The sequence below is a fragment of the Artibeus jamaicensis genome, unplaced genomic scaffold (genome assembly GCF_021234435.1).
Source record: "Artibeus jamaicensis isolate MK-2021 breed Jamaican fruit bat unplaced genomic scaffold, CSHL_Jam_final contig_3124, whole genome shotgun sequence".
NCBI classification, from domain to species: domain Eukaryota; kingdom Metazoa; phylum Chordata; class Mammalia; order Chiroptera; family Phyllostomidae; genus Artibeus; species Artibeus jamaicensis.
Window position 1 is genome coordinate 90,299 of NW_026521722.1, and position 11,686 is coordinate 101,984.

At 38.4% G+C, this 11,686-nt stretch overlaps 1 protein-coding gene across 2 annotated transcripts in view; it reads right to left on the minus strand.

Annotated features, from left to right (window-relative positions):
• The window catches only part of ZNF229 (zinc finger protein 229), a 34,782-nt gene extending 23,123 nt beyond the window's left edge, over window positions 1-11,659 (minus strand). For both annotated transcript variants that reach the window (XM_053662991.1, XM_053662989.1), the window contains exon 1: window positions 10,984-11,659. In XM_053662991.1, coding sequence (XP_053518966.1) covers window positions 10,984-11,009 — 26 coding nt within the window. In that variant the 5' untranslated portion in view covers window positions 11,010-11,659. The remainder of the gene's footprint in view (window positions 1-10,983) is intronic.
• Between the last annotated feature and the right edge of the window lie 27 nt (window positions 11,660-11,686).

Here is an 11,686-nt window from a genome sequence, read left to right on the forward strand (position 1 = left end):
GGCCAGGTGAACACGTCAGCCAAGCTGATGGAGCCTCAGATATGGTGTCCCTGTGGGGGTGGGGCTCGGCAAAGGAACAACAGCCTCTGCCAGCACTTCTGTCTGGGAGAAAGCTGTCCTTCCCGCTCTTGCCCTGATCTCAGTAAATCCAGTTCCTTCCTGTATGTCCCTAATGCCTTTTAAGCTGCTGTCCCAACACTGGAGCTTAGAGGGAGTTAGTCCAAGTAAGTTCATGTGTGGGCACTTGAAGAGACACGCCTGGGGCTCCAGAAGCCCTCTCTCTCACTGAGCCACAATCCCCACTGATTTTTACAGCCAGAAGTTATGGGGACTTTTCTTCCCGGCATTGGAATGGGATGGCAGGGGGGCCTGGTTTGGGGCTGGGACACCTGGCTCCTCAGGGGGAAGTTCCACAGCCAAGATATCCATCCCGATTTTTTTTAAAGTTATTTATCTTTAGAGGAGAAGGGGAGGAGAGAGGGAGAGAAATATCAATGTATGGTTGCCTCTAGTGCATCCCCTGCAGGGAACTGGCCTGCAGGGAACCTGCCTGCAATCCAGGCATGTGCCCTGACTGGGAATCGAACTGCAATCCTCTGGTTCACAGGCCCCTGCTCAATCCACTGAGCTACACCAGCCAGGCCATCCTGATTTTTATCCACCGCATATGGGCCTGAGACCAGTCTTTCTGTATCTCCGCCCTTCTTACCAGTCTGGATGTGGCTTCTTCTTTTTTAAAAAAAATTATTGATTTATTTTGAGAGAGTGAGAAAGGAAGGGAAAGAGAAACGCTGATTTGTTGTTCCACTTATTTATGCATTCATTGGTTGCTTCTTGTATGTACTCTGACAGGGGATCAAACCCACAACCTTGGAGCACCAGGACAATTCTCTACCTCACCGAGCTACCCAACCAGGGCCCTGTGGCTTCTTTATATCATTAGTTGTAGGACTTTTGTTGAGCTAGGTTTCAGGCAGTTCTGAATGATGGCTGTTTAAGAGTTTAGTTGTAATTTTGGTGTGGTTGTGGGAGGATTCAAGCACTGCATTTATCTATGCTGCCGTCTTGACTGGAAGATACTACAATATTACTGACTATATTCCCTGTGCTGTACTTTACATCCCTGTGACTATTTTTATAATTGGCAATATATACTTTTTTTAATGAGTTAATACTTTTTAAAAAATTTATTTATTTATCTTTAGAGGGGAAGGGAAGGAGAAAGGGAGAGAAACATCAATGTATGGTTGCTCTTTGTGCATCCCCTGCTGGGAACTGGCCTGCAGGGAACCGGCCTGCAACACAGGCAAGTGCCCTGACTGGGAATCGAACCGCGATTGTCTGGTTCGCAGGCCCGAGCTCAATCCACTGAGCCACACCAGCCAGGGCAATATGTACTTCTTAATCCCCTTCATATTTTTTACCCACCTCTCATCCAATCTGTCAACCAACAGTTTGTTCTCTATATCATACTAGCCTCACTATGTAACAATAAATTTATTGATTGAGATTACATTGGTTAATAAGTTTCAGGTGTACAGCATTATACTTCAATATTCATATACACTTTAGCATGCTCACAACTGAAAGTGTAGTTCCTTTCTACCACCATGTTTCACCCTCTTTACCCATTTTGCTCACCTTTACTCCTTTTTCCTTCCAGTAAACACTAATCTGTTGTCTGTACCCACAAGTTTGTTCTGTTCATTTTTTCCTTCTTGTTTTATATTCCACATGAGTAAAATCATATGGTTTTTCTTCTTTTCTGATTTATTTCACTTAGCATAATACCCTTAAGATCTACTCATGTCACACATAGCAATATTTTATCTTTTTATGGCTCAGTTATATTCCTCTGTGTGTAGGTGTGTAGGTTATATCTTTATCCATTCATCTATTGGTAGACGCTTAGGTTGTTTACAAATCTTGACTAGTGTGAATAATGCTGCAATGAGCATACGATGCATGTATCTCTCCAAATTAGTGTTTTCATATTCTTTGGATAAATACCCAGAAGAGGAGTTGCTGGATCATATGGTATTTCTAGTTTTAACTTTTTATAGAAACTTCTGTTGTTTTCCATAATGGCTGCACCAGTTTACAAACCCACAATCTATTTTCTCCACACCCTTTCCAGCACTTGTTATTTCTTCTGTTTTTGATAATAGCTGTTCTAACAGGTGTGAGGTGAGAGCTCATTGTGGTTTTGATTTGCATTTCCTTAATCATTAGTGGTGTTGAAAATCTTTAAATGTGCCTGTGGCCACCTGCATGAAACAAAAATGTCAATTTAGATCCTCTGCCCATTTTTACCAGATTTTTTTCAGTTGTATGAGTTTTTTCTATGTGTTTTGGATATTAACTCCTTATCAGAAGTATCATTTGCAAACATATTCTCTGATTAGCCTGGTTGCCATTTTGTTTTGTTAATGGTTTCCTTTGCTGTGCAGAAGCTTTTTAGTGTACTGTGGTCTGATTTATTTTCATTTCCCTTGTCTTTGCAGTCAAATTCACAAAAGCATCATTAAGACTGATGCCCAGAAGCTTAGTGCCTATGTGTTATTGTATGTATTTTATTGTATCAGGACTTACATTCTTTACTTCATTTTTAGTTAATTTTTATGTGTGATGGAGGATGGTGGTCTAGTTTCATTCTTGTGCATGTGGCTTATCCAGTTTTCCCAATACCATCTATTGAAGAGAGCTTTTTTTCTCTTGGCTTCTTCGTTGTAAGCTAGTTGTCCATATATGTGCAGGTTTCTAACTGGTCTCTCAATTCTTCCCACTCTGTGTTGTTCCACCCATACCATACTGCTGTGGTTCCAACTATTTGTAGTATAGCTGGAAATCAGGGAGTGTGATACCTCTAGCTTTGTTCTTTTTTCTCAGGATTGCTTTGGCTATTGGAGTCTTTTGTGACTCCCTGTAGACTTTAGGATTATTTTTTTCTGTTTCTGAAAAATGTCATTGGGATATTGATAGGGATTGCACTAAAATATAGATTGCTTTAGGTAATATGGACAGTGTAACCATTTTAATTTTTCCAATCCATGAGCACGAAATCTCTTTCCACTTCTTTGTGTCTTTTTGAACTTCTTTCAACATCTTGTAGTTTTCAGTGTACAGTACTTTCACCTCCTTTAAGTTTATTCATGGATATTTTATTCTTTTTTGTAGCAATTATACATAGCATTGTTTTACTTTTATTTTTGGAAGTTTGATAGTTTGTTATTAGTGTATAGAAATGCAACATTTTTATATACTGATTTTGTATCCTGCTACACAACTGTACTTATTATTTCTAATGGTTTTTGGTGGACTCTTTAGTGTTTTCTCTATAGTGTCAACAAATAGTGACAGTTTTACTTCTTCCTTTCCAATTTTGATGCCTTTTATTTTTCTTGCTAATTGCTTTGTGTAGGACTTCCTGTACTACATAGAATAAAAGTGTTGAGAGTGAGCATCCTTGTTTTGTTTCTGATCTTAAGAGAAAAAGCTTTTCATTTTTCACCATTAAGTATAATAGTAGCTAAGGATTTGTCATATATGTCCCTTTTGTTGGTGTACTGTCCTTCTATACCTACTTTATTGTGTTTTTAAACATAAAGTTATGTTGTAATTTGTCAAATGTATTTCCTGCATCTGTTGAGATGATCATATGTTTTATCTTTCATTTTGTTAATATGGTGTATCATGTTGATCGATTTGCAGATGTTAAACTGTCCTGCGTCCCTGGAATAAATCCAACTTGATCATGGTGTATGTTCCTTGTATTGTTGTATTCGATTTGCTAATATTCTTTTGAGGATTTTTGCATCTACATTCATCAGATATACTGACCTGTAATTTTCTTTTTTGCGTTGTCCTTAACTAGTTTTGTTATCAGGGTAATGTTGACCTTGTAAAAATGAGTTAGAAAGAATTTCCACCTATTCGTGGGTTTTGTTTTTTTTTTAAGACTTTGAGAAGGGTATACATTAAATCATCTTTGAATATTTGGTAGAATTCAACGTTGAAGCCACGTATCCTGAACTTTCATTTTTTAGGAGGTTTTTGATTATTGTTTCCATTTCCTTACTAGAGATAGGTCTGTTCCAATTTTCTATTTTTTCATGATTCAGCCTAAGAAGGTACATCATTTTGAAAATTTATCCATTTCTTCTAGGTTGTCCAACTTGGTGGTATATAGCCTTTTACAGTATTATTTTATTATTATTTGTATTTCTGTGGCATTCATTTTAACTTCCCTTTCATTTATGATTTTTCCTTAAAGATTTTATGTGTTAATTTTCAGAGAGGTGGGAAGGGAGGCAGAGAGGGAGAGAAACATCAATGTGTGAGAGAAACAACAATTGGTTGCTCGTCACACATGCCCCACCCTGGGACTGGGCCCACAACCCAGGCATGTACCCTGACTGGGAATCAAACCAGTGACCTTTCACTTTGCAGGAGGACACTTAACCTACTGAGCTACACCCATCATGGCTCATTTCTGATTTTATTTGAATCTTCTTTTTTTCCTTAGTAAGGCTAGCTAAGGTTTATAAATTTTGCACCTTTTCAAGGAACAAGCTCTTTGTTTTATCAATCTTTTCTGTTGTCTTTTTAGTCTTTCATTTATTTTTGCTCTAATTTTTATTATTTCCTTCCTTCTACTGACATTGGACCTGCTCATTTTCTAGTCCCTTAAAGTGTAAGATTATTTGAAGTTTTCCTGACTTCTTTGAGATAGACCCATATTGCTATAAATTTCCCTCTTATGCTGCTTTTGCTGCATCCCAAAGATCATGGTATGTTGTATTTTCATTTGTCTCTATATATCTTTTCATTTCCCCTTTTATTTCTTCCTTGACCCCATAGTTATTCAGTAGCTTTTGCCTTATTCTACCAGCTAGGGCCTCATAAAATGTTAAACAGAAATGGTGAAAGATATCCTTGTCTTGTGTCTAGTATCAGGGAGAAAGCATTCAGTATTTAACTATTAGGATTTTTGCAGAATCCTTTGATCACAAAGTTTACTTTCATTCCTAGTTTACTGATTTTTTAAAAATCATGAATGAGTGGTAAATGTTTTAAAATGTGTTTTCTGCGTCTTTTTAGAAGAGCAGAACTAACTAGAGAAGTCATCTGCACCCAGAGTTTTGTTTGTTAAAAGTTTATTTCATAGATTTATAAATAAAACTTTGTTTACTTGTCTCAGACGCATGGCAGATGCATGGTGGTACCCCAGATACAGTTTTCCTCAAGAGGAAGTAAGCCCACATTTTCAACCTGGTTCTAGCACATCTGCTAAACAATTCTGAGAAAATCCTGAGTGGTGTGGGGTCCATCAACCCTGAATGATGGGAGCAACTGTTAGAAGCAGGAGGACTAAGAAAAACTGGAAAAAAAAGTATCAACTGAAATCCCATTTAGATATGTGGTTCCTAAGCCTTGCTTTAGAGTTGGTATTCATATTTCTCCCAGATAATTTACACTTTGCATGTAATGACATGGGTCATATTCATTATTTTTCCTGTTTTCTTCCTGAGCTCTAACAGGGAAAATAAGGGCTCTCACTAAGGTGAATTGTCAGTAATCCCAATCACTTCTTAAAACCTGCTCCTTACAATGATAAACATAACCAAGTGAGGATGGGCCCATTTATGTTTCCTTACACAGCTCATGGTCTATCCACCAGCGACATAAAATAGAGGCCAACCTTTGAGTGTTAGTGAGGGGCCCAAGTAGGAATTTTAGATGCCCATTTCAACCAGAGATGAAACCTTAGTTTCTAAATCATCAGTCTTGTGAAGGTTTTATTTCCTGTATGAATCCATAGACAGGCCTATTTTATCATTTGTCATAAGCTTAGATGCTGACCCAACACTTGCCTGCAGGATGATTTGGACTAATCAATAAGCATCTTTTGAGAAGACTACTAGAAGTTGAGTTTGCACCTGTTATGGACTGAATGCTTGTGTGCTCCCAAAATTCATATGTTGAAATCCTAACTCCCAATGTGATTGTAGTAGGAGGTGAAGGCCTTTGGGGGGTGATTAGGTCATGACAGTCAAGTCCACATGAATAGAATTTGTGCCCTTATAAAAGGAGCCGCGGTGCCGTTTCAACTATCCTCCCACGTAAGGACACAGCAAGACGGGCCATCAACAGACACCACATCTGCTGATGTCTTGATCTTGTTTGTTGCTTCAGCCACCTAGTCTGTGGTATTTTTGTATTTGCGTCGTGAGCAAACTAGGACAGTGCCTTTTTGCAGCATGTGATGCAAAAGTTCTCACAATGAACTCATGGCTCTGTGCAGACGTACCGTGGTCCAGCTGTTCATAGCTAATGGTTTCTCAATGCTCCAAGTGTTCCTAATGGCTGGTAGGAATTCCACTCAGGTTAGGGGCCCCTATGGCCAGTGTCACATCATATGAATGTATCTGAAAACATTTTTATCTATTAGCTGCAAGATATTACAAGTCCATTTCTATTTTTCTGCCTTGAGATAAGCTACTCACCAAACAGCCCTGGTTCCATGTTGCTCCTGCATAATTGATGGATCCTCAGAATGATGTGCAACCCAAAGGGTACCCTGCCTTTAAGAGTATGAACTTGCCCTGGCTGGTGTAGCTCAGTGAATTGTGTGCGATCTGTGAACCGAAGTGTCACGGGTTTGATTCCCAGTCAGGGTACATGCCTAGGTTGTGGGCCAGGTCCCCAGTGGGGGCCACGTGAGGCAACCACACATTGATATTTCTCCCCCCTCCCCCTCTCTCTAAAAATATATAAATAAAAATTTTAAAAGAGTATGAACTAATGCTGCTGTTTCCAATTTAACTCTTGTTTTAACCTAGTCTCCATCTTTTACTTAAACTTTTTTTTCATTGTGTTTTCTAACAAAGTTGAATATTTCATAAATACAAAAATACCCCACAATTCCTCAGTGTCTTTTAAAGCTAGAAACTTTAGTTTTCCTTTTCTAAAAGAAACACAACTGAACTCTACCCAGCAGTAACAGAACAGTACCCCAAACGCAGCAGTCTTCCCATCTTCCTGTTTGGACATAACAGCTGTAACTGGACACTCATCCACAGATAGAGGCTGCAGCACTCAAGATGGGTGTAGCTTGTGGTGACTGGGTGTCCAGTTTCTTGGGGACACATCTTGGAATTGGCTGTACTGTATACAGGTCTAGATGATCAACACTCATCAACACTCAATATTTACTTAAAGCACCAGATTGTGAAGAGCATCCAACAAACTCTACCCCAGTGCAAATATTTAATAAAAAAAATACTAAAGCAGGGAATTCACCAGTATTATCCAATACATCCCCATGCAATTAGTAGATAATAGCGGTATTAGAGAATACAAACAAACAGTTCGAGATTTCATCAGAATAATCCCCTCTGGCTTTTCCATTTTGTTGTTTTATAACCTAATCACTGCTCTAAAAATTCAGCATATTCCACTTATGATTGCATTCTACATATTTGTATGTTTTAAAAAAAGAAATTACCAACCCAGGTTAATGGCATGGTCTTGACATTTCTGTAATGCACAAAAAAATCAGGAACTTACACCCACAGAAGGTTCCAGCCTGCAGGAGTAATGTGGTTCTTTTCCTTTCAGAAAGCAAATAACGATGGAGGAAAAAATACAGACAAACCAAATACAGAACAAGAAGTGCTTATGGGGAAAAGAATCACCAACCTGTTGGATCTATGATGCAGCCAATCAAAGGCATAGATATCAACAGTCCAGACCTCAGCAACCACTGCCAGGGAATGAACTAGCAGAGTCTGAACAAGAGGGAGGTATGATATCCAAGACTATCCATGTTTCAAGAACTTCACCCAACAGTGAAATTCTAGCGATCCTCCCTAAAGGAGAGGCAATGATCACGAAGACTGTCATGACCTCAGAATGAACACTCAATAGAACATAGATGTTGAAGAGTCCAGACAGGTGATGTGAGGACTATGGAAAGGTTTACCAGTTGCATTTATCAGCCTACATCCACCAAAATGCCATCCTCAGTGGATTACAAATCAATACATATGGGCCACAGGATATTTTGAAAATCCAACATTACTGTTCAAACATAAAAATCCACTTATCAAATGTCAAAAGTGAAATTTTTAAAACACTATTTTTAATGCAAAATAATGAAAGTCATGGATTTAGTCAGACTCCACCTGAACCCCAATACAGACTAAGTTATCCTAAGCAGTAAAAACTATGTCACCAACATGGTGGTTTCACAAGTGATTCAAGAAAGCCTCCAAATACCTACCGGTAACAAGCGAGGTTACTGAAATTAGCTTAGTAAAATGTGACCTGGTTTAATTATCTTTTCTCTTAATGCTCAGCCTCTGAACTATAGAAAAGGAATGGACACCACCCAGAGATCTCAGACTTGGAACTGGATGCAATGACAAAAGGGGGTGCACACATTCTTTGGTGGTAAGAGAGACATATTGTGTTAAGTAGGAGGCTACATCTACAATGTAAGTATAGAAAGTGAAGAAAGTGTTGACATAATGGCTAGGAGAAAGGGTGGGCTACACTAGAAACCCTTTTCTTTTCTTTGCCGCCGCTTAGCAAATGAATACCAATTCTGTGAATGACAAATTGCCCACACAATTACAGTGAGTGGAAGGCACAGCCCACCTACTACAACTTTCCATGGACTCTCCAGGAAACACAAGACAATGGCGTCCCTGACTTCCCAACCTCCCACGTAGCTTCCACCAGACCTAGGCACCTGCCCCAGACCTGCGACCAGAAGTAATCAATGCAGAGATATATTAAAGAAATTAATGTGTCTTAAGGAACTTTGAGAAGATTAAGGTACTCTCAGAGACCCTGCAGCATGATTTGCTAATTGCTTTTGTTAACAAAGCCATCAACATAGTCTTTCTTGCCAATAATGGGAGCCACCTAATACCCTTTTAATGAACTCTTTCTGAATCAACTTGCTAGAGTTGGCTCATGTGCTTTCCAACTAAGAACCCAGGCTGCTACAATTTATGAAGAGCCAAATGCTATTTACTGATGTGACTCATCAAGTCTTCTAGAGGGAAACTGAATCCATGTGCAACTTCTTCAAATGGAAAAAATACTGATTATTTTATTTTATTTTTTAAAAGATTTTATTTATTTTTAGAGAGAGAGGAAGAAAAGCATCAATATGTGGTTGCCTCTCAAGCAGCCCATACTGGGGGACCCAGCCCACCACCCAGGCATGTGCCCTGACCGGGAGTTGAACCCGCAACCCCTTGATTTGCAGGCCTGTGTTCAATCCACTGGGTCACACCAGCAGAGGTGAAAAAATACTGATTTTTTAAAGATAAAGTTTTAAAGGCTGAGGTAAGATTAATTGGTCTTATCAAGTATACAAACAAAAATATACAGAATACATAATATTAAAATCCAGAAGAAATTAAAACATACAAAAATCATGTATGAAAGAAGCAGTGCTGTGTGGTATAACTGACAGTTGCTAAGAGTAAATCATAAGAATTCCAATTACAAGGAAAAAAACGTTTTGTCCTTTTTTTATATCTATATGAAATGACAAATGTTAATTAACTGTGGTAATCACTTAACATATATGTAAGTCATTTGTGCACCTTAAGCTTGTCAACTGTATCTCAATAAAACTGGAAATATGTAAAACACAAATGGTTCTAGGAGTACTTTTCAACACCCATGTAGTTAAAAACATTTTGGTCACCTTTCATTTATTTCTAATTTTACTGGAGTATGGTAAAAGAAACTTCACCTGTAAAATCTCTTTTGTTCTATAGCAATGCATTATTTTATTTTTATGAGTTTTATACACTTTTAATGTAAGGGAGGTATTACATATAAATTATGTGGTATATGTGTATATATACACACATATAGATTAATATATATCACATATATGATTATATATGTGTGTATATATACACATGTAATTAAAGTCAAGATATTGATTCCCTTTTTTAATCCTGAATTTTAGTTTCAGAAGCTTAATTACATATTTTTGGTATATTTTTTACTTTAATTACTTTACATTTTCGGTTGACCATTTTTGTAATTAAAAGACTACCTTTCCAACAAAAGGAAATTATTGAGAAAATGATGGAAATTAACGTTTTTGTTTATTTATTGAATGTCCTATTCAAAACATTTGGTAACCATAAATCACCACCTATGAACTAATACAACACACACAGATGACTCTCATATTCAACCTGGCCAAGAAAATCACACGCACACTCGCTTCAAAAATTGTTTTTGCCATTTTATCAACTTCTCATTTTTAATGACATATTTTTAACATTTACTCAAGAGATTACTTTGCAATAGATCACTTCCCAAACTTCAAATCTTTAGAGCCCTCTTTCTTAGCTATCTGGCTTTATACATACTTTTAAAATCATGGCTCCTTACCTTCAAAGTGAGATTCAACATACCCAGTGACAATAGTCCACTTGTACCTAGCACTGGCATCAATTTTACCTATGATTTGTGCCAGGGGAGCTAGTCAGGTTTTCACAATTTTATGTCCTCTCCAAAAGGCAATGCATGGAGAACCCCTGCTGTTCCTCTACAGTCATGAACTAACCACAGATTCTCATGGGGTGGAAAGCCAGTTTTCCAGCCATTGACACTTGTTCCCCCAGAACTCCAGTCACTTCCTGGTGCACTGTCAGGCTTAATCCTCATTGAGATGGCTTTGCTTAGGGTCATGTCCCAGAAACAGAATTTTACTGGGAAAATACCTCATCAGATGTCACTGTAGCCTTTTCTTTTTCTCTCCAGAGAATTCATCTCTATTCTCAGGTCTCTCTGTTCAACTCCAATTATTTTTTTATTAATTCTCTGGGAGGAGAGGTTCCAGGTCCATAATCCATAGGGTTAGAATTCATGATTAAGGGGGAAAGGCCAGGCAGACATATGAACCAAATCTTAAACAAATCAATGAGAAGATACAAATCTTACCTCACTAAAAGCTTTCTTGTGAGCATAAGTGATGAGCACTTAGCCAGGGCAGTGCCTTCCCATTCAGAGGACTCTCACATAAAGGAACATATTTCAGACAAAAAAAAAAAAAAGACAATCTACATGAGGGGAGAGGCGAAAACCACCTGAAAAATAGAACTCCTTTACATTGCTTTGGATATATGAAAAAAATTCTACATGCCCTTACACTGTCCATGAATCTCAATCCCTCCTATGAAACACTTTCTGACCTAAATTTCCAGTTCCACATTCCCATGGAAATATTTTATTTTCAATGGGGAATATTCCTGGGTAATCTAAGTTCTATCTAAGTGACCTGATCACGCTAATCCAGATGGGAATTTCAGAACCCCAAGGAAACTTTGTTATATGACTGTCCAGTCTTTTCTGAACGGTCAAAGGAGATGAAAATCTTTCTTTCTCTTTCTTGTGACTAATGTAAACTCATCATATCATTTATTATACCAAAAACAGTCCCTGACTGGTGTGGCTCAGTGGACTGAGCACACCAGCCTGTGAACCATAGGGTTGCCGGCTCAATTCCCAGTCAGGGCACATGCCTGGGTTGAGGGCCAGGTCAGGTCCCCAGTGGGGGGGGGGGCACAGTAAGAGGCAACCATACATTGATGTTTCGCTCCCTCTATTTCTCCCTCCCTTCCCCCCTCCCTTCCCCTCTAAAATA